Source organism: Scyliorhinus torazame, chromosome 22 (assembly GCF_047496885.1).
Source record: "Scyliorhinus torazame isolate Kashiwa2021f chromosome 22, sScyTor2.1, whole genome shotgun sequence".
Classification (NCBI taxonomy): Eukaryota; Metazoa; Chordata; class Chondrichthyes; order Carcharhiniformes; family Scyliorhinidae; genus Scyliorhinus; species Scyliorhinus torazame.
The window spans coordinates 72,859,261-72,883,334 of record NC_092728.1 but is presented as its reverse complement, the minus strand read 5'-3'; the positions used below and the strand labels follow the sequence as shown (position 1 = coordinate 72,883,334).

General features: G+C 46.2%; 1 protein-coding gene across 3 annotated transcripts in view; it reads right to left on the bottom strand.

Moving 5' to 3' along the window:
• LOC140399129 (regulator of G-protein signaling 3-like) overlaps positions 1-24,074 on the bottom strand; it is a 369,904-nt gene that overhangs the window by 189,008 nt on the left and 156,822 nt on the right. For all 3 annotated transcript variants that reach the window (XM_072488325.1, XM_072488326.1, XM_072488327.1), the window contains 3 exons: positions 23,056-23,095; positions 5,139-5,353; positions 3,654-3,737 (listed from right to left, as the gene is read on the bottom strand). In XM_072488325.1, coding sequence (XP_072344426.1) covers positions 3,654-3,737; positions 5,139-5,353; positions 23,056-23,095 — 339 coding nt within the window. The remainder of the gene's footprint in view (positions 1-3,653; positions 3,738-5,138; positions 5,354-23,055; positions 23,096-24,074) is intronic.

The following is a 24,074-nucleotide window of genomic DNA, read 5'->3' as shown; positions in this document are numbered from 1 at the left end:
AGGAAACAGAAAAGACCAGTCACTTCAGTCCATTCATTTTACCTTACCAGGACCATTTTCCTATCGTGCCATTCATTTAATCTCTCATGAACAGTTATAAACATAAGTACAGCCTGTAAGAGGATAATGCTTTGATAATATATCTCCACTTTCCTAAAAAAACAGTATAACTCCAATCACTTCATAATCTGAACCATATTTAACCATGATAATGGCTGGCATTTCTTCACACTTATTATTTCAGAAAATCATGTTTTGAAGATATTCCATCATTTGTGCCAACATCTATTACCGCTAACTCCTGCTTCTTTAAGTGAAATGTGACCACTTGTTTAGATTTTTGCGAGAGGGCAATGTGCAACTAAGTCAACTGCTCGCATATTGTGAACAACTGTTCGCTGATAGACTGCTACCAATTCACATATTCATAACCATTTAGTTTGCAAAGTGCATACATGCTGCCTAATCACATTTGGTTGATAAAACACCAAAGCTGGAAAAGTTCATAAATAGTGGTATAACAAAAATTGTTCTGGTAAATTGGTTGCCAAAGCCTACTGATGCATTACTGTATCTGTCTGGTGAAAATTATTTTCCGTACCATTTAAACTTTTATCTTTAAAGATGGTCCCTTGTGTTAAAAAATAAAAATTGAGAAAACTGAGATTTCTTAGCTCACACAAAGCTGAGCTCAACATTATTATTGGGTTAAATATCAACATAATGGTTGAGATTTTAAGTTACTTAAAATCCATTCACTTACAGAGTTAAAATCCTGTTAATAATACATTGATGTGTCAACATTACCTACAGGGCAATGAACTGATCCTCATTAAAACATTCACAGACATGCAATATTTGCATCTAATTATTCTAAACTATGTACAGTATCTACTGCAAATGTCAAATTTCCACATTGAGATTAATGGAACCAAGGGCCAGGATTTTAGCATGGTGGTGTTTGCCTTCCTGACATCTGAAGAGTCAGCAGAGAACACATGCCCGCAATACTGGCTGCTCCGCAACCATTTAAAGGTCCAACAAACATTAATTGATTGGACTTCCAGCCCTCATGAGAGGACGTTCCACCTCAGGTGGGCGATTTTCTAGTCCCAGCAGCGCCAGAAGCTGCAGCGGACAAGACTGGGACTGCAAGAGTCCCAGGAGTCCAAGACCAGAAAAGTGTGGGGGTTTCAGAGCAGGGAGGAGGGGGATTGAGGTTGCTGGTGAAGAGGCTTGGTGGAGGGGAAGGTGGAGAACCATCCACAAAGGCCAGACCTCATGTAGGGTGGCACCCAGTGTTGAAAGGAGATTGTTGCTGGAGGTGCCCCCCCCCCCACCCCTCAACTACCTCCTGCCCGAAGTCTGAGCAAGGTCACTTCTCAGGCCTTCTCCCTTTCCCACCCCTCCATCCCATTAACTCCTTCCATCATCCTGAAAATTGATGCTGGACAGGAAACAGCCCTTACGGGCCCATTAATTAACCATTTAATGGCCTCAATTGGAGCAGGTTGGACTCTCCCTTCACAATGTACATTTGCAGAGAGGTCGGGGTGGGAGGGAGCCCAGTGGAAAGGCTATCCAAAGGAATTTTACCTGCAAACCTAGCAGCGGGAATGTAATATTCTGACCCATCTATTTTGTGCATATTGAATATAGTACATGTGAATAACAGCATGAAAATATAGAGTAATTAACATATAGGATTTATTCTGTTAGAACCTTGTGTAATTCTACAGATGAGATTGTTTGAGTTAAGCAAATCCCAATCATCTGTTCAATCTTTTTGTTTTCACAATTATGGGAGCTTCTGTGCTTGCAGAAACAAAATGTAAATTTTCAACAAGGCCATTAATATAATAGGAGAGAAGTCACGATAAGGCGTGATCGTGACAGATTAATTTCAAAATTATCTCAGTATGCTTCAGCATAACACTATGTTGAAAGGTTTCCTTTTGAGATAAAATACAGAGTCATTTTTGAGTTAAGAAGTGAAACACATTCCTACTTTAATTTGAGAATTTCTTCATGTTTATTTATAAGCCAGGTTTTGGAAACAAAATGGGAAAATTATGGGAACATAAGAGGGCTACTTTGCTTGGCCCATCAAATATGTGGCACCCCTTTTTTAAAAAGCAGTCTCAGTTCTATTGTATTAATCCTTTTCTCCAAATCCTATATACACTTACTTCCCATGTAAGTATCCCTTCTCATTTTTAGACACCAGTTGAATTTGCATGTGCGTCTTTTTGGAGAAAGCACACATTTTCACACATTTTGGTGTAAACTAGCTTTTATGTGATTTTGTATTTAATCCCAATTGAACTGAAGTTGCCTGTTTAGGTTTGAGACTACAGCTCGGTTACAACTTCCGTGGTAATGCAAAGGATCCTCATACATTTGCTTGTCAGTGAATTTGAGATAGAACAGCTCTCCAAAACGTGAAGGAACATTGGATATCTGCAACTTAAGAGACAATGCTACACTTCATTTTTAGTCTAACTACTTGTACGCCACAGACCTATATATTCACGACTGTTGCATTTTTTTGAAATTGTCGGTCAGCTTCTGAAAAATTTTTGGTTGATGGATGGACGTAAGTTTAATTCCAAAGCACACTCAATGGGTCAAATGACCTACTTCTATTCCTACGTCTTATGGTTTGTGACTAAGCTGATCTCAGCTGGGGTGGTAGTGAGGGCTTCATCATCTTTGGGCTAGAGGGCGGAGGGGGAAATCAGCCAAAGTACCTGTTTCCAAATATTTATTTGCTGTAAACTGTATCTGTGTAAACAACAAGCAAGTACAGGATTCAGCTTGGATGTCAATGACATGTCTAGGCTGATGCTTGAAGAATGGTCATTTAGATGAAGTACTGGAAGGAATTTAATGTCCATGAAATGAAAGCCATGTATGATTCAGTAGCTTCAAAGCAGGGAGAATAATGCTGAGAAAATAATTTATTTTAGTGTTTAACGGTAGACGTTTGTCTTGGAGTCAGAAGGTTAGGTGTTTAAGCTGAACTTGAGAGACATGAGCGCTATTGAGGGAATGTTGCATTGTCACAGGTGTCATCTTTCAGATGAGACATTAAACCATGGCCTCAGCAGAAAGGATTCCATGGCACTTTATGAAGAGGAGCATGAGAATTTTCCTACTTGCCTAGCCAACACTTCGCCCTCAGCCAACACCACCAAAGACGGGTTATCTTGTGGACATTCTAAATTCTCCCTCAGTGTCCCCGAACAGGCGCCGCCGGAGTGTGGCGATTAGGGGAATTTCACAGTAACTTCATTGCAGTGTTAATGTAAATCGACTTGTGACACTAATAAAGATTATTATTATTACTGTTTGCAGGACTGGGTTATTTGCAAATTGGCTCTCATGTTATTCTACATTACCAAAGGGACAGTACTTCGAAAGTATTTCACTGACTGCAAAGTGTTTTGAGATGGCCTAAAACTTAAAAATAAATTGCTCTAGAAACGTTCGTTGTTTCTTCTTTCTTTCCAACTGTTCATTCTTTTCCCTTTGATCACAGTTATTCTAATTACAGATGAGAAATTTCAACACTATATAAATTATGCAATATGGAATATACAAACGAAAGAATGCAACTTTTGATTTCTGCATGACAAAATACAAACACTTACTTTGAGTGGTCTCCTTCTTTCGTCAAGGAAAAATACGTTTTCTGAAAGGACCAATGTCCGTGCTGGGTTGCACAAATCCAGGGGCTGCAATCAATAAAGATGTAAATTAGTTGCAACAATTTGAGAAATTGGACTTTAATTTGGTGTGGTAATTTAAGTTACCGCTTACCAGTATATCAGCAACTGCAACCTCCATAACTATTTATTTTTAAAGTAGCTTCTGTTACTTGAAAAATACAGTTTTCTAAAAAAAAAACACCAGAAACCTCTAAGTTCCGTCCAGAGAAGAAAAGGTTCTGGAGTTTATCACAGCTATTTCAGTTGAAGTTCAAAACAAAAGCATTTCCTCTGTCCGGACATTTGCTACCAAATGATTAACTGTGAATCAAAATTTGCATATCAAAAGAATAGGATGTTAGAAAGCTGTTGCCCATTGCAGTCAGTACAGCTAACCTCAGAGTGTGGGCGTACTTCCCAAAATAACCCTTTGCACCGATATGACTTTCAATTTAATATAGTGCTGCGTGCTTGCCAAAAAGGACTCGGTGCAAAGAGAAACAGATATTCCTTAGTGCATATGAGTCCTATTATGGTTGTCACATTGACTTAAAGTGACTGGTTGAGGTCATTTAGAAAAATGGGAAAGGACATTTTAAAATGTTACCATTGTGGGGACTGAAGAATCAAAGTGCTCTTCCTGGGCCCACCAAAAGTTTAGATGTGTTACTGGTCTGGCTGACTGGCAGAGCAAGAAGATCATCTACCTTCTTAGTGACATGTCAGGCATGGCCTACATCACAATGTAAAGAAAGGCCTAGTAGTTTAAGACTTTCAAGAAAGGTTCTCCCGCAAAATGTGTTAAATTCATACAAAAATATTACCATAGTCCTTCCAGTCAACCAACCAAATATCATAGATCATAGAATTTACAGTGCAGAAGGAGGCTATTCAGCCCATCGAGTCTGCACCGGCCCTTACAAAGAGCACCCCACTCAAGCCCACGTATCTACCCTATCCCCGTGACCTTCACCTAACCCTTTAGATAACTAAGGGCAATTTAGCACGGCCAATCCACCTAACCCGCACATCTTTGGACTGTGGGAGGAAACCGGAGCACCCAGAGGAAACCCACGCAGACACGGGGAGAACGTGCAGACTTCGCGCAGTGACCCAAGCCGGGAATCGAACCTGGAACCTGGAGCTGTGAAACAACTGTGCTAACCACTGTGCTACCGTGCTGCCCATAAACCAGGGGCTGGTTTAGCACAGGGCTAAATAGCTGGCTTTTAAAGCAGACAAGGCAGGCCAGCAGCGCGGGTTCAATTCCCATACCAGCCTCCCCAAACAGGCGCCGAAATGTGGCGACTAGGGGCTTTTCACAGTAACTTCATTTGAAGCCTACTTGTGACAATAAGCGATTTTCATTTCATTTCAATCCTTACTGTTCTTTAAAATCTGAAATTATTTACAATTCAATAATATCACCTGAACAAAGAGAGGAAACACCAAAATTTTAGGAGCCAGAGTCATGCATGTCCCATAGTTTGCATGCGGAATATGAGATCGCACAATTGTGCAGTTCCTGTAATTTCCGTAATTCTTCACTGCTTGTACAGTTGATTTCAAAATGTCTGTTGAAGATCCTATAAGTGACTGTTTCCTTTCTGGGCCACCTTGAACTCTGCTTCGACCTACATTTGCTGCAAGAGAATAATACCAAGCATCTTTAAGTTTGGATACAATAAGGTACAAGTTTTCAGAAATAAGCAAGTCATACCAGACAAAGCTACAATGTGAAGAACATCGATTTGAGAATGTTCTGCATGATACTTTTATGCAATAGAGACCTTTTTAAATATATGCAGTGTCTTAGATAACTCATCACACATTTGTAATGTGTTAAAAAAGCATAAACTTTTAAATGTTAATATTCAGCAAAGGATGTTTTCATCATAATTTATATTGGAAATACGCTTCTATGCTCACAGTTGAGAATTTTGTCGCAAAAACCCGGGCAGCTCATAAAGATAGTGAGCAGAATTTTCCATTCCTGCCAGCGGTGGGAATTGTGGTGAGCCAGGGCAGAAAATTTGGAGTGAAGGCAAAAATCTGTTTCCTGTCGGCAAGAAGTTAGTTTGCAATTTTGTTTTCCAGACTTTGGTGGCAAATTATAGGCAGATCGAGTTCCCGACTGATCTATGCCAGGAACTACATTTATATCTCAGGAATGTTTATTAAAAGGCCAACTCACCAGAATCATGTTTCCCCTCCAAATTTAGTGCTCCACCAGGGGATTATCAGAATGGTCCCTTTCTTATGGCATGCACCTGGCAAGCTTCACTTCATCTCAAGTTATGTGAATGCTGCTTTCACCTATTTTTAAAAGTAGTGCTGCGAGATTTTGGGTGCTTGTATCACAAGCTTCCCCAGGCATGACAGGGGAGGCAGACTTATTGGGAGTGCGTCTGGAGAAGGAGAGCAGGAGGCCTCTTAGGAGGCAGGGTCGGTGGTGTCGGCGCTGGGGTCCTGGTGGGAGAACACAGGGTACTGGTGGTGGTATGGAACAGTATGAGATGCAGTAGGGTGGGAGGTCCAGGGTGAGAGTCTGGTAGGTGAAGGTCCCATCAGGTGGGTGACTGAGGGGGGAAAAGGCTCAGATAACAAGAGGGGCAGGGGCAGGGTGGGCTTGGGGATGGTAACGGATGTCAACTCTATGGGGAGGGAAGGCATGTAGAGGTAGATCATTATTGGATCCAGGGTAATGGGGGGGGGGGGGGGGAGAGTTCATGGCAGTGGAATGGTGGCGTTAGGTGGGTCTGTGATGGTGGGTGGTAGTTTGTGGGTGATAGGGGAGGATAGAAGGTGGTGGAGCATGTCTGAGAAGTTACATGTGCCATTTTCTCAAGGCAGTTCTTGCCAACACAATCCTGGACATGTGAATCCTCGAAGTTGGAGAAGTGGACGACTAAAGGGACACTTAATAATTAAGAAGAACTGGATGTCAAAGATGCTCACTTATGTTCTCTCTATTGTGAAGCCCACATTGCAACAGATTTGTTCCCAACTTATGGGTCTCATAACACTGAGATCCCAGCAAGGTGTGGAGCTGCCGTTTATTCCGTGCCATTTACCATTGACTGTAGTTAGAGTCAGGGAAGATAGGAGGGTTGCTGAAGGCAGCCAAATCGCGACTCCAAATCATCATCCTCCCAGTGAATGTTCATGGCTGACAAGGGCTCATGTGGTTAGTCTTCTATGCTGCCAAGGCGATGATTTCCGACCGTGTTTTGAGGGTGGGGTACACAAGCAAAAAGGTCTCCACATGAGGCTCCTTGCACATGGCTCTCTTCACCCTCGTCAAAGAGCAATGTTTTGATACACATTCATGTATTAATTAGGAAAACACCATCTCAGGCCCTCCAGCATGTCCTTTCCTTTGCCTCCAAGAGTTGGGGAGGCCTTGCCACATCTAGATGGAACCTAGATGAAGAGCTTAGGACTTGTCTGCTGGCTTGGAGGTGGAGAAAAACATGCTCACCTAATGGGCGCAATCCAATTGCCATGTTGTGCCTGAACGTCAGCACGCTGCAACGCGGCGTGGTCGATAAAAGCCGGGAGACCCCGGGATCTACTAGGCTCGCAATGCCTCGCGAGATCTATCGCAATCTCGCAAGACGTGGCGATGTAAATCCTGCCCATTGTGGGCAGGATCACTTTTTGGCAAATCTGCATACTAAAGCGAGATGATTTGGAGTCACGAGTTGGCTGCCTTCACCATTAGTCTCACAATAATGTGTGAAGATTCCCAAGGTACCTGAGGCTTTGGGATCTATCCCCTTCACCTCAGAAAACTCAGGCCAGCGCCATTTGGTACTGGTCTCCACAAACAGGGACCAGACACAACGGCACTTGATGGGGGTTTCCCTGGGGTATCGGACGGCCCCAGTTGCATGCTCTTTGGGCAAGGTGGGATTCCCTGACGCCTGCTGGTGCCACCTGGGCGCCCTGGTAGTGCCAGCTGGCATGAGCACTGCCAGTGTGCCAGGTTGACACTGCTAACTGGCATTTTTTGCACGCGCACAATCGGGGCAGAGACCTGCCCATGGTGTGTTTGGGCTGGGGGTTGTCAGGGGTCGCTTCGGGAGCCTTGGAGATCGTGATGCCATTTTTAAATGCCATGCAGTTCTTTCAATACGCTGGGGAGTTCCACCGATTGGCGATCCTCAGTGTACCCAAGTTGCGTTGTATAGCCATATGTTTTCCGGCACCATGAGGGTTGGGAAACACGTGGCTGAACGCACTCACTTTGGGACTTTGTTCCCAATTAGTTGAATCGCGCCCAATGTCTTACTAGAATTCATTTACACATCTACTGAGGAATCAATGATGCAGGCTTCAGGCAACCCTGCCCTTGCTAATGGCTGTTATCCAGATGAGGAGATGGAGGACGCATTGCCGGTTGGCACAGGGCAATGAGGAGCAAGGGTCTGAGCAGTAAGAGGTAGCAGGGTCTCTAGAAGGTCAAGAGGCTGGTGACTGCAATGGTGAGCATTGTCCCCACCATGGGGGTATCGCCGGCAGTGCCCTTATCTGGAGATGAGTGAAAGGTAATGCTGGAGGCACCCTCATATGCCCCGGGATATGGTTTCTCACATCTTCCAGCTTCTCCAGTACAGACTGCAGACATAAGGAGGATTAATGCGGAGCTCCGGGCCTACAATATGTGAACATGTGTCCGGGTCCAATTGCGAGTCAAGTGAATTCCTGCCTGCCCCGCCACAAAATTCGCTGTGTTCCTCCTGCACAATTAATGAGCTGAAAAGCATGTTCACCTGCCCCACAACCCAGCGGGAATCACACAACTTTCTCATCTGCCACTGCATTGAGTCTCCAGAAGAAATCCACCCAATATCTTTGTTACATGCAGTCGTGTGTATTCAAAATTAGTTAAAATCACAACATCGGCAAGATAGATTGTAAGCTATTGCAATGCGTTTTCAGTGCTGCCCCTCAATTGCATGATATGGCAACTTTCGGGATATATGGTTAAATAAATTATATCAACTAATAGGATATAATATTTTGATAGTCAATTCTATGAGTCAATGTGAGATAAAAGTTGTTAAGCACATAGATTTCAGACGATATGAAAGTTAGACATTTTATCTAATCAAAAATCAAACCTTCCCACGCTTCTCTGCCCATTGCAAACAACATGCCTTACCAATTGCACACTCGTCTCTTATAAAATACTTATGAAATAGTTTGCAAAATGTCCTTGTACACAGTAGAGAAACATCAACATGGTCATACAGCCAAAACATGAGATAACATCAAGAAACATTTTTCAATTACATTATTTCAAGTGATCGGATTCACAGCACAGGTATATTTTCCTATTTTTTCTGGTATACAGAAAGATAGATTTAGCAAACGTTTAAAGAAAGTCAGGTCACAAATTTTGAAGCCCCAAATCAGGCACAGATGTCACAATGGATACACTTGATGTTGCATGGTCATGCCTGCTGCCTGACCATAGCATGCAGTCAGCACTAAGATTGCTGTTGAATGGCTGTGCTCCAGGGTCAGGTTTGCACAATCTTGAGAGGTTAGCATAGGTTCAAGCTAGTCTGTAGTGCTAAAAGCCAGCCTATCCCTCTTAAAGGGTGGCTGCATTTTGGCTGGAGCAGATGCTAGAAGCTATTCCGAATGTGATTTTGACTTGGGAAAGACATAAGGTATTCAATATGGCAGGGAACAGGCTCCTCGATATTCTGGTGCTGCACTGGAAAGTTTGGTAGAGGTGGAAAGCTGGATAAATGGCTTCTACCCAAACAGATCCAGGAGACTCTCCATGCAAAGGCTGTGGGTCAGTTTGCCTAGGTGGTCATTGCCAGGAGTCTAAAACCAAGGGCCTGAGTGCAGTGCTGAAAGACATTCACAAAGGTGGACAGTAAATGTAACTTCACATGTCATATTCCACCAAATGCACCTGTATCCTCACTTATTGTTCAATATATATCCCCAATACATTGGAGCAGACAACGCTGGGGCCAATCCTTATCTAACGGTGGGGCTGATATCAAACATGACAGTACGCACAAACAAACCTCCTCCTCCTCACATCCACTTCCTCCTCATTCACAATCTCATTTGATTTGCAACCTGCACATCATGTAAAGTATGTACCTCTTGCTTCCCACCCACCTTCACTCAACACAATCCTAGCTTTGTGCATTTCTCCTTTCAGATATATAAGAACTTCAACCTGATCAGGCCTTGGGGGAAGTGAAAGAGGGGAAAGAGAAGGTAAACAGTGATAATCTTTCATTTTAAATCACTCGCTCTCTTATTCGTAGCTAGCAGCCTCAGATACTGACACTGTGCTTATCTTGAGGATTGCTCAGAGGTGCGAAAAATGCATTTGGTGAGGCATCAAGCATAAGTGGCCTGTAGCCAGGGTAGCACATGCCACACATGTGTTCTACTGCAGAGAACTTGGATAAAGACTTTGATGGTGTAGCATACAGAAGAAAACTGACGGGTATACACACTGAAATGCTTGGTGTATTGGCAAGTCGGCCAGAAAATCTATAGTCAATGTCATGGAGCATGGAAAATCTGGCATTAACCTGTACAGAATATTGAGCAGAGCTTGAAGCTCAGCGTCTCCAGCATGGAAGTAGTGGCTAACTCCATGGGAGTCCTTGTGGATCCATCAACATCCATGTTGATGCCCTGAGTTTTCATTGCAGCACAAATAGTAACAATCCAATGTAAGGATGCTGCAGTGAAAGTACAGATTGAAGTCCTGCAAGTTCAACTTGCTGCCTTGAAGGCTCAGAGTGCAGATTCAGAAGCTGAAGATGCCAGAATTCAAAGCAGCTTGCAGGGTGTCACTGAAATCCAGCAATTGTTCTCCAACACATTGTTAGGATTGTTGAGGTGTCGCTCTGGTGGAATGGCAGCAGTACCACGGAGAACAAACCTGCTGTTTAATTTAATCCAGATATCCAGGTGCTAAAGGATAGCACTGGAGCCTAATCTTTACACACCCCTACAAGCTTTTATTTACAAAGACACATATTACAAATACGGACTCCAAATCCAACAACTTCAGTCCGCTCCCACATACTATATTCAGTACAATGAATGTCAATTGTGGAAGTTGTCCTCTTTACCTCTATGTATACAGGAGCACAAGTGAGTCTCCAGGTAATATGAACCTGAACACAATTAAACAGTTAATTGCTATGCGATTAACACTGTCCTGTCTCAGATGTCAACATTTATCCTTCCATAACTATCAATTGGCCATTGCACATTGCCTGTCAGTCAGCCGGCCCACACTGTAGCCGTCCATGCAGAATTTGTGGTTTTTGAGACCCAGAGCTGCTCTAGATCATTCTCCAAAGTTATCAGCAGTCTCCCCCATTGAAAATCAGCAGCCTTCCATCAACTATGTTGTGGCCACAAGGCTACCATTGCACAGAAGCACCAGAACCGGCAAAGACATGGAAAGTTCGAGGATTTATGTGAAAGGTTTTCTGTGGACTTCTAGTGGTAGTCATGAGCAGATTGGTCACACATAAAGAGGTTCCTACTTGGAGCTTAGGTTTTGGCCCTTTCTACCCGGTTAACGGCCGTTTTCGTGGGAAATGGGACAAAGAAATTGAAGCTTGTTGCTTCAATGTCAACAGATTATAATACCAGGCAGAAATCGAATAAAGCCCCCACTCAAGAGTTTGATGACCTTCATGGCCCAGTGAAGGAAAGTATGACAGAGCTGGGCGTAATGTTGTCACCCTCCCCACTGACTGGAACAGTTAATGGAGCTTATCACAGGAGAATTTAAGAAGCAGCGGCAGAAGATGTAGGAGGACCTTTCTAGGGCGATCGAGGCAGCAGTAGCTCCTCTTCGTGGGGCTTTGGAGAGGGTGGAGAAGCGAATGGAGTTGCAGGGCTTGACGATTCAGGCGGTTGAGAGTGCAGTCTCAGGGGGCGATTTCAACTGCATTTTGGACGACCATGATTCTCATCAATTGATCATGGGGGCCGATTTCAACTGCGTTTTGGACTCAAAGATGGCTAGATCGAGCCTCGAGTCACGAGTAACTTCCGGAATGGCTAAGGAACCGGGGGTATTCATGGAACAGATAGGGGGGGTTGGATCCGGGGAGCTTTAGGTATCCGGAACAGAGGGAGTTTTCTTTCTCCCACATGCATTGGGTATACTCCCGAATAGACCTTTTCATGATGGGAAAATGGATACCCCATTGGTTTGCGGAGGCGGAATACACGACGCTAGTGATATCGGACCAAGCAGCAAGCTCACGTGGACGTGAGGTTAGAAACGACCCGGCTCGTTGGTCTATGGGTAAGATTCTCACTTCGCGGCTTGTGATTCGTGAAATTGTGAGAGGTCCCGGGTTCAAATCCCGGACGAGCCCTTCGACATTGTTAGGTAGAATAGTGGTTAGCACAGTTGCTTCACAGCTCCAGGATCCCAGGTTCGATTCCCGGCTTGGGTCACTCTCTGTGCGAGTCTGCACGTTCTTCCCGTGTCTGCATGGGTTTCCTCCGGGCCCTCCGGTTTCCTCCCACAGTCCAAAGATGTGCAGGTTAGATGGATTGGCCATGCTAAATTGCCCTTATTGTCCAAAAGGTGGGGTGGGGTTACTGGGTTACGGGAATTGGGTGAAGGTGTGGGCTTCGGGCCGATGAAGACTCAATAGGTCGAATCGACTCCTTCTGTACTGTAAATTCTATGAAATTCTATGAAACGGGGCAAGCTCAGCGGCCTTCGTGGAGGTTAGATTCAGCGCTCCTGGCAGACAAGATGTTTTGCAAGAAGGTAGCCTCGGCCATAGAGAACTATGGAGTTTAATCAGAATGGGGCGGTTTTATCCTCCACATTCTAGGAAGCGCTGAAGGCGGTGGTCAGAGGCGAGGTAATATCATTTAAGGCCCACTGGAATATTGGGAGGGTGGAAAGGCAGAGATTGGTAGATGCTATCTTGGAAGTGGATTCAGCAGCCCCGACAAAAGAGCAGCGAGAAAGAGATCGTAGGTGGAGTTCGATCTGGTATTGATTGGGAAGATGGTGAACCAATGACGTCGCTCGCGGGGTGCATTCTGTGAATATGGAAAGAAGGCCAACCATCTGTTAGCTCACCAGTTAAGATGACATGCAGCTACCCGAGTGATAGCTCAGGTTAGGGATGAGTGTTAGTGACTGCGCCGGGTAAAATTAATGGAACATTTGAGGCCTTTTATCATGGACTGGATCGGACTGAGCCCCTGGCGGAGTACTTGGAGATTGGGGAATTTTTAGGTGGGCTGAACTTCCCGATGGTGGAGAGGGGGAGGGTACAGGGGTTGGAGGGGTCATTAGGACTGTAGGACATAACGGAGTGCAATGGGTCTATGCAATCAGGGAAGGCACCGGGGCCCGACTGCTTCCCGATGGAATTTTATAAGCAATTTGCAGCTTTCCTGGCACCACATCAACTGGGGATGCATAATGATTCACTGTTATGGAGAGAATTGCCGAACACTCTGGCGCAGGTATTCATCTCCCTGATTCCAAAGAAGGCTAAGGATCTGGTGGAATGTAGGTCTTACAGGTCCTTCTCCTTGTTGAACACGGATGTAAAGGTTCTTGGCAAGGTGACTGGAGGAGTGTGTTCTGGAAGGGTCCCCGAAGATCAGACTGCCCCTGTGAAGGGGCGACAGTTGCTGAGTAACTTGAGGTGACTTTTGAATATGGTCATGACCACGTTTAGGGGGAAGGTGCCAGAAGTAATTATTTCTATGGATGCAGAGAAGGCTTTCAATCGGGTGGAATGGAGATACCTTTTTGAGGTCCTGGAATGGTTTGGGTTTGGGCCAATGTTTATCTCCTGGATGAGATTGTTATATATCGCTCTTACGGTAGAGTGTAAGGATGAATGCGGTGAGCTCAGAATACTTCCGTCTGCATAGGGACAAGAGGCAGGAATGCCGAATGTCCCCTGGTATTTGTGTTAGCTATTGAACCCCTGGCCATCGTACTTAGGTCGTCAAAGGAATGAAGAGGCATTAAAAGGGAGGTAGAGAGCATAGTATGTGCCCTTTATGCGGAGATTTGTTACTGTACGTTTCGGATCCGCTCTTATGTATGGGGAGGATAATGGGGTTGTTAAAGAAGTTTGGATCCTTCTCAGAGTACGAACATAACGTGGCCAAGAGTGGAGTCGTCCTGGTAGATTCCCTGGGCAGGGCCGCAGACGGGAACACTGCCATTCACACTGGCCAAAGCAAAATTCAGGTTCTTGGTATTCAGGTGGCATATGAGTGGGCCATGATGTATAAATTGAATTTGGCCAGCTTGGTGGAGGGGGTGAGAGGGGACCTACAGAGGTGGGATGCTCTCCTGCTTTCCTTGGCAGGTAGAGTACAGACCACAAAAATGAACATTCTCCCGAGATTCCTGTTCACGTTTCAGTCTCTCCCGATTTTTCTCCCGAAAGTGTTTTTTGAGAGAGTGGAGAAGTTAATTTCAGCATTTGTGTGTGTAGGCAAGGCGCCTAGGATCTAGAGAGCCTTCCTGCAGAGGGGATGGCAAAGCTAAATTTATTATATTATTACTGGGAGGCAAATGTAGAAAAGGTGCAGCATTGGTGGGGGAGGGGGATTTGGGGTGGGGGAAAATGGCTTCTTGTGCTGGGGTATGTTTAAATTGGTCACTGCCCCTCTCCCGTTCTCCCCAGCTAGGTATACTGCAAGCCCAGTGGTGATGGCATCCCTTATAATTTGGAATCAGCTAATGCGGCACTTTGGATTGGATGGGGGCATGTCGGTACTGTCACCAATCTGTGAAAATCATAGATTTGCATCATCGAGGATGGGCGCATCGTATAGGAGCTGGAGGAGGGAGGAGTTTGAGAGGATCCGGGATCTGTTTGTGGAGGGTAGGTTCGCAGGGCTGGAGGAGTTGAAGGTGAAATATGAGCTCCTCAGGAGGAGCAAATTTAGGTATTTGTAGGAGAAGAACTTTCATGGCCTCAGCTGCCAAGTTATAAGTTGATGGCTAGATTGTTATCATGCAGTGAGCTGGGGGAAGGGAAGATCATGGATATATATATATATATGGGTGGTTGATGGAGACAGGGATGGTTCCATGAGAGGAGATCATGGGGAAGTGGGAGGAAGAGCTGGGAATGACACTGGGGGGAGGGGCCTGAAGTGAAATATTGTACCAGGTAAACCCGATCTCCTCCTGTGCCAGAATGAGTCTGATTCAATTTAAAATGGTTCTCAGGGCTCATATGACTAGAGTGTGTATGAGTGGGTACTTTCTGGATGTGGAGAATAGGTGCAAGAGGTGCTCAGGAGGGATGGCAAATCACGTGCATATATTTTAGCCCTGCACGAAACTGGTTGAGTTCTGGGCATTGGTGTTTGAGAGTTTGTCAATGATTGTGGGGGTGAGATTGAAACCATGCCCTTTGGTGGCAAATTTTGGCATATCAGAGTTACCGGAGCTGCTGGAGGGGAAGGGGACCGATGCCGTGGCCTTCGCCTCTCTGATTTCTCGTGATGGATACTATTTGGATGGAGGTCGGCGGTGCCAATGAAGGCTTTGGTGTGGTTAGGGGCTGTTGTAGAGTTTCTGCAAATGGAGAAAATTTAATTTGCCCATGGGGGCCAGATGATGGATTCCTCTCAAGGTGGAGGCCGTTTATTTTTGATTTCAATGATCTGTTTGTCGCCAGCAATTAAATAGGGGGGAGGGAGAATGGAGGGGCTTGTTTTGGGGGTAAATCTAGTTAATTTATAAAGATATAAAATGACAAGCTGTCTGTAAAATGTTGCACTTGTTTTTTAATGATCGTGGAAACTTTTGTACTGTTAGGAATAAAATATATTTTTAAAAAGAGACATGTGGCTAGACTTTTTCAAGGGAAAAGGTAATGGGATGGCGGGCATACAATCTGGCCATGATCATGACTCCAAGCCACTTTGAATGATAGTGGTTCAGAGTTGGATCAGCTGCCCTCCAGGAAGCAGTGATAAGCCAATTCTGACCAATTATTATTAATAAGGGGCCTACAAGGAATCATGGGAAGGGCCACATCCCATCTGCTAACCCTTAACGATGCTAGATCACAGCTGTGGCTTTTTAAAACATAAAAATAAATTCACTTTCAGTAGACGTTGCCTATGAGTGTGCACTAATAACCTTATCAAAATGGCATTCGGAGAGGCCAGCGACAGAAGTGTGTACATGCACCACAGGTGCCATTTTGGAGCCCAAAAAGGCACCCCTAGCACCAAATGCAGTGCAAAAACAAATTTCATGGCCACAAACCTTGGGGTTTGGAGAAGACATCTTGATGGATGGAAAAGCAGTCGGTCAGTGAGTGTGGTCAATAAAGAGGTTTATGGATGTCCAACAATGTAGTGTTTAATAGTATTGGATTTTAAGCACACTCCTCTATCTGTTGCAGTAATATGATTAACCTGGATTTTTCCACAATGTCTCAATAGCTTTATAACCTTCCATGGCAGTTTGGTGAGCACATATCCCGTTCATGTGATACCTATGCTACTAGGGAAGGTCACCAATATACCAGCCAACATTAGGCCAGGAATAGGAGCCATGGTTCAAACAAATTCTCCTAATTCAGATTCAATAAGTAATTTATTTTCACCAGTTGGTAATTTCCATTCCACTTCAAATTGCATTAAAAGCTGCTGGGGAGACTTCCCACTACGATCCCACAGGAGGCTGAACAGGTTGTGATTCGGAAGAAACCCAGGAAATTGCCTAAAATCCAAAATCTGGGATGAGTATGGGAATGCCATTTTTGGAGTCTGGATTGACAGGCTGCACGACGTCCTGTCTGCTTCTTTCCACTGAATCTTTGAACATCAACCTGTGCAAGATTGTGCTATTCCTCCAAAGCTTGATAGAGGACCTGGACAAAACATTTGAATGCCTCCTGTTGTTTTATATTAGCAAGCTAGAAGTAGCAAGCTAAAGCACGAGAATGAAGAACTTAAAGCCCAATCACCACCACCTTCCCTCGCTCCCCCGCCCCCCACCAAAAAGTGGACAAGCAATCAACCAACTTAAAAAGAGGGAGGTAAATGTAGAAGGAAGCCAGTTTTTTTCAACCTAGTTCTGCATTTAGCAGAATAATACATTAGACTCAGTGGAATTTTGACTGAGCTTTTTAGAAAGCATGAATTTTTTTAACAACACACAGGCCCTTCCACCAGTGTTCCCTCCCAACTGAGCCACTTTGATGATATCAACACTGGGAAAGCCCCAATGTTGCTCTGCGTTGCTATTTTTTTCATCAAACAGCACTGTTTTATGCAAAGAGTATTTTCCCCTAAGGTTTTGGAAAATATTTAAAGAAGAATAACTCTATGGCAGAGGATGGTGGATGCTCAGTCATTGAGTATACTGGGTAATACCCAGCTAAACGCGCTCGTCATGGGACTCTCTTCCAATTTGATTAGACCGCGCCACCCATAATCTAAAAATTAGGGCTAGACCGTTCAGGAGCGATGTTAGGAAGCACTTCTTCATGCAAAGGGTGATAGCGATTTGGAACTCTCTTACAAACAGTAGTTGAATCTAAAAAGTTGATAATTTTAAATCTGAGATAGATAGATTTTTGTTAAGAAAAGATATTAAGGGATATGAGCCAAAGGCAGGTATATGGAGTAAGGCCACAGACCAGCTATGCGCTCATTAAATGGCAGGACAGGCCCGAGGGGCTGAATGGCCTACTCCTGTTCCTATGAAACTGAGGTGTCAGTATGTTGCGCCTGTAGGGGGTCTGTGAGCTCAGTTATGAAGATGGATCAGTTCAATCCTTGTTCTAGCTGAGGAAGACTCTGGGTATACCTCCTTTCCCTACCCATGGTAAACAAAAACTCACAGCACTTAGCCATGGTTCGGCTAATAACTGGCAAGAACCTGTCTTCAGGCAAAGAATTGTGTCCCAGACTGTGTTACTACATCAATACCACAGGGTGGCAACACCACATTTAGCTCTACCTTTGCCAAGTGATAGAATTTTGAAGATCACTGCAACTCCTGCCACCAGCTGGAAGGAGTTGGGAACAGTTGTGCATGAACACTCAGCCTGCACCATGACTGCCAGCGCGTGCACAGATTCATCCACCAAGGTGCATACTGTTTTGCTCCCAAGCCAATTTAACATTGCAAAACAGTAACACTGCAACTTTAAGCACCAAATGATGGGCGCGATTCACCGACCATGCTGCACCCAAAAAGCAGCACACTGTGGTGCACCGTGGCCAGTAACTGCCAGGGGACGCTGCTCCGGGGATCTACCCGGTTCGCCACGTCTCGCGAGATGTCGCAATCTGAAGCCCGCCTACGCATATTAGAGCAGCTAAAGACAGCTAGTCTCACGCTAATATGCAGTTCCCTGAGATAACCAAGGCGTTGGGATCTGTCCCCTTAGAGACGTCAGGTGAGCACCGTTCAGTACTGGTCTCCGCGAACTGGGACCAAACAGAACAGCACTCATGCGGGTCTCCCAGGGATTCGGAGGCCCCCAGGTGCTTGCCCTCTGGGCAGGGTGGTACCCTGGCACTGTCGGCCTGGCACTCTAGAAGTGTCACCCTGTACCCTAGCCTTGCTTGGTACCCTGGTGCTGCCACGATGCCCTGGTGGTGCTGGCAAGGGCACTGCCAGGGTGCCAGGCTGGCACTGATAAGCTGGAATTTTTTGCATGCCGGTGATCGGGCCTCGGGGTGCTCTGTGCACGTGAGGTGGGGGGTGGGGGTGGGGGTGGGGGGGGGAGATCGGAACGCTATTTAGAAATGGCGTCCTAATCTCCCTGCACTGAGGAGGTCAGCGAGCAGGACACCTTTGTGCAGGAAGTGCGGACTAAATGGGACTAAGCTGCCCATTCCCCACTGAAGCCCTGTACCCAACTAGAGTTGCGTTAGATAGCATTGTGCCTCTGCCTGGATTTCTCCCTAGCTTCCAGGCAGCAGTCTTTCTTCAGGGGAGGGCTTCCTTATTTAGGGAGTCTCTGTGGGAGGTCACTGTATTTAATGGGTCTGGTGGGGTGGCGATGGGGGGGATCTGGGGGGAGTCTGGTGGGTGTGTGATGGGCAGATCTTGTATTGTGGGGTGGGGAGGGTGGGCGGCGCTCGGATGGACTTTGGGGCAATTCTCTTGATGAGTTACCCCCTTGGCCCGCTGCGAGGTCCACCACTTCAGCGTGAGGTTTATCAGGACCAGTAGTAATTCTTGGCCACATGAATCCCAGCCCAGAGGACCGGAGAATTACATTGGCCTGGAAAATATGGGACGGGATTCTCGAAACCCCCGCCAGGTTGGAGAATCGCCGGGGGCGGCGTGAATCCCGCTCCGCCGCCGGCTGACGAATTCTCCGGCACCGGTTTTCAGGCAGAGATGGTGATCACGTCGCGCCGGTCGGGGGCTGTTGGCAGCAGCCCCCCCGGCAATTCTCCGGGCCCCGATGGCACGTTTCTGGTCAGTCCCGCCGGCTTGAAATTGTCATGGTCCATCCCGGCGGGACCTGGCTTGTCGGCCGTCTGGAAGGGTCCTCGGGAGGGGCGCGGGGGGATCTGGCCCCGGGGGCCCCCCACGATGTGATGGCCCGCAATCGGGGCCCACCAATCTTTCCCACCGCGACGGTCTCTGTAAGGCTCCGCGATGGCTGGCGTGGCGAAGAAACCCCCTGCGCATGTGCAGGAAACACGCTGGCGGTTCTGCGCATGTGCCAGAACACGCCAGCAGCCCTGCACATGCGCCAACTCGCGCCGGCCCGCGCCGGCCTTTCGACGCCAGTTGGCGTGGCGCCAACCCCTCCAGCGCTGGCTTAGCCCCCGAAAGTGCAGAGAATTCCTCAACTTCCGTGCGGGCCAACGCCAGATTGGTTCATGCCGCTCTTGGCGCCGGTACGGGCTGCCCCGCCAAGTCCAGGAGAATCCCGGCCATGGTGCCCGGCCCGTTAAGTGGATGCAAATTAGTCTTAATGACACATAAACAAATAAATAAATAAATACTCTTTATTGTCACAAGTAGGCTTACATTAACACTGCAATGAAGTTAAAACACCTAATCGCCACATTCCGGCGCCAGTTCGTATACACAGAAGGAGAATTCTGAATTCTCAGCTGGTACGGGAATTGAACCGACGCTGCTGGCCTTTTTCTGCATCACAAACTAGCTGTCTAGCCCACTGAGCTACACCAGCCCCTCTTGCTAGCACGGGGCCTGAACCTCGATCCCAATGCCAGTAGCGGGCTGGTGCATTGGAAACGGTTAGGCACCCTTCACAACGCTGAATTCTCCTCCTCATTGGGAACTCCACTGCCAGTGGCACGAGACGGTGAATTTCGCACAGTAACCTGGCGGGTTTGGAAAGCCAATCTTTAGACTGGAAATGTTTTTCTTTCAAGCTTGGACTTTGTCATATTGTCTGAAGCTACTTTCCACAAGTTCATGACTAGTTCATTCATAATTTTGCTGTAAAATAATTTACCATTGCCGCACCCACTGAAATGAACACACCGCGAAACCATACCCTAAGTTGGCAGCCTAACCATGAATAATACTTGAACAGTTTTGAGCTCACTGATCCCTGTTTAATATATAAGAAAGAACTTGCATCTACTCATACTTTCATGGCCTGGGTCATCTACTCATACTTTCATGGCCTGGGTCATCTCAGAGCAATTTACAACAAATTAAGAATTTTGAAGAGTAATCACAGTAAAGAAATGGAACAAACATTTGCAACGTGGCACAATGAAAGACTGATCAGTTCTCCTGTTTTAATTATGTTGGTTGAGGGTTTAATGTTGGACAGGATAACACCCCTGCTCTTTTTCAGAGTAATAGCATATTTTCCAGCCATCAGAGAAAGCAGATGAGACCACACAGCCTTCCTGTTTCCAAAGAAATTACACCTCTGACAATGTAGCATTTCCTCAGCCCTATACTGGTGCCACCCATAACCTTCTGACTCAGAAGTGAGTTGTGGTCACTGAACCAAAGCTGATACCCAAATATGCAGAATAAAAATTTAGAAGCTTCTCTAATAGTCATTAAGTGAAACCCCATCTGCCAATAGTTATAAACATGCAATTCCATTTATTAACATCGAGAAGCTATTAATGTTACATACTGCTCAGTGTGACGTATTTCCTGAACAACGTCAGCTAAGATGGGGCAACATCTTACCGTGGCAGCACGGTAGCATAGTGGTTAGCACAGTTGCTTCACAGCTCCAGGGTCCCAGGTTCGATTCCAGGCTTGGGTCACTGTCTGTGCGGAGTCTGCACGTTCTCCCTGTGTTTGCGTGGGTTTCCTCCGGGTGCTCCGGTTTCTTCCCACAGTCCAAAGTTGTGCAGGTTAGGTGAATTGGCTATGCTAAATTGCCCTTAGTGTCCAAAAAGGTTAGTTGGGGTTACGGGGATAGCGTGGAGGTGTAGGGATAGGGTGGAGGTATGGGCTTAGGTCGGGTGCTCTTTCCAAAGCCTTGTGCAGACTCGATGGGCCAAATGGCCTTTCTGCACTGTCAATTCTATGATTTTCTGATCGGACTTTCTCTGAGATCTGCAGTTGGATCAGACAGGGGTTGTGTTCTGGCATTGACACTGTTTGACATATTCTTCTCTTGGTTGCTGTCATATACCTTCAGGTCATCTACATTCCAGAACTGACAGAAAGCTGTTCAGCCTTGCTCACCTGTAATTGAATGCAAAGGTGCCTAAGTCCTCATTAGAGAGTTGCTCTGCACTGATGATGCCACGCTAACATTCCTCCATATTGAGGAACACTTACAGTGGCAAATGGACAGATGCTGTCATACCTGTAAACAGTCTGGTTTTGCCACCAGCATCAGGAAAACAAATATCATGGGTCAGGGTGTTGCCATACCGTCATCTATCAGCCATTGGCAATGTGGAGGGTTGTTGATAGCTTCACATATCTAGGCTCCAAAAGTACCAGTAATCTGTCACTTAATACTAAAATCAACATATATATTGCAAAAGCTGCAGCTGTAGTAAGCTATTAAGAGAGTGTGGAACATGTCACCTGACTGAACACCAAACTGTGATTCTGCCAAGCCTATGTCCTCAGTGCATTCCCCTATACTGGTAAAACCTAGACAACATACGCTAGACAGGAGAAAAGGCTGAACAGTTCCGTTGGAGAAATAAAGTGCTATAACAGCTTAGAGAGAAATGGCATAAGCCTTAGACTGCCTCCCTATCAGGACCACATGAGCCCTTGATTGTTAAGCGTGTTTTAATGAATGAGACTCCTGTAAAGACATCAAGATGAGAATACAGCGCGTGATTTACCGCCAGAATCGCTGGTAAATCCTGAGAGACGCTTCTTCCCAGATTCCCGACGGTCATTACGCCCCTCGAGATCTCGCGAGACGTCATGATCTGGATCTTGCCCTCAGCGAGCTTAACTTCTCACTGAACTATGCCTATGCCAGAACTAGCCAGCCCCCAGTCTCAGCGAGGAGACCCCAGCCGGGTGCCAATTCGTACTGGTCTCCACAAATGGGGACCAGGTGGAATGGCACTTTGGGGGGTCTCCCAGGTGATTGGTGGATGGCCTGTGGGCAGGGTGGCATACTCGTATGGTTGATGCCACCCAGGCACATTGGCACTGCCAGCCTGGCACTCTGGCAGTGCCAGCTCCCTGTAGGTGCCACCTGGCTATCAGCCTATCATTGCCAGGAAGTGTCAAGGTGCCCGGGTGGCATTTTGCCCATGCATGGGATCAAGACTGGGGATGTCCTCCCTGTATGAGGTGGGGTACAGGAGGGGGGTTTGAGGACCCCTGAAAAGGTGATTTGGGCATTTGGAAGGTACAGGGATTACATCGGGGTGGGGGGGTCAAGGGATCGGGTGCCATTTTTAATTAGGGCGCATGTGTGAGCTATAGGTGTTGAGCCCTTGGTACACATGATAGATGTACAGCTTTAAAAAGCTATACAAAATGTCAGAGCAACCAAGGCAAGGCTAGTACAACTTTTAAAAAACCTTTAAGGACGATTGAATACCTTAGCAGGGAAGGATGAAAGGCAGGGAAATAGTTCAGTTGGAAAGGAAGTAGCAGAGAGCAAGAAGTTGTACACTAGGAAATGATCCCTATTACTGTCTTGCTCATTATTTCACTTAAAGAACTGCGATGGATGAATAAATGTTTTCGACATTAAACTCTAGTTTGCGGCCTAACTGGCACCTGGGTCCGAGGCCTACTTTAGCCTTCAACACTAAATATTTACTGAAGGTTTACAGTTTCTGGTTATAGGCTAAAATCTAATATTGTATATCATTAAGGCTATAATAATAATTTGTCTTGAATGCTTACCATATATGACATGGTTCTCTTGAGATGCTTTCCTCAAAATCTGAAAAGTAATCAAATTATAAGTAAAGTGAATATAACTTAGTTTTATCATATGAGTTGATTGTGTGAGGTATAATTTCAACCTTCAACCTCTAATATTCAACTTTAAACTGTTACAATTTTTAAAAGTTCCAGATATTTTACTTACACCCAGCATAAAAAATTACTCCCAGAGGCAACCCCACAGTCCCTATCAACTGAAACACAGTTCACAATCCAGTGTCATATTTGCCTCGGAGCCAGGTTTTCGACCCCTTTTCACCTCCATCCTGAGCACTGCCTATTCCACCTGGATATCAGTGCCAGTTTTGCCTATGATAAATATCATCTTCTGGACTAGTTTCAATTATCTGGAGCAATTTCCATAATTGGCTCTGAGTTTTATGTCTTTTGCCTTTCCAAAGAGATTCCTTGACACTGTGTGGGTAAGGACTTTGTATTCATTAATAATAAGGCATTACAATTATATAGAATGAATTGAAAATACATCTGGGGCGAAATTCTCCCCCAACGCGCGATGTCCGCCGACTGGCGCCAATCAGCGGGCATCGCGTCGGCCCAAAGGTGCGGAATGCTCCGCATCTTTGGGGGCCAAGCCCCAACATTGAGGGGCTAGGCCGGCGCCGGAGGGATTTCCGCCCCACCAGCTGACGGAAATGGCGTTTGTTGCCCCGCCAGCTGGCGGAAATGGCATTTGGTGCCCCGCCAGCTGGCACAGAAATGCGGCGCATGCGCGGGAGCGTCAGCCGACAGTTTCCCGCGCATGCGCAGTGGGGAGCGTCTCTTCCGCCTCCGCCATGGTGGCGGCCGTGGCGGAGGCGGAAGGGAAAGAGTGCCCCCACGGCACAGGCCCGCCCACGGATCGGTGGGCCCCGATCGCGGGCCAGGCCACCGTGGGGGCACCCCCGGGGTCAGATCGCCCCGCGCCCCCCCCCCCCCAGGACCCCGGAGCCCGCCCACGCCGCCTGGTCCCGCCGGTA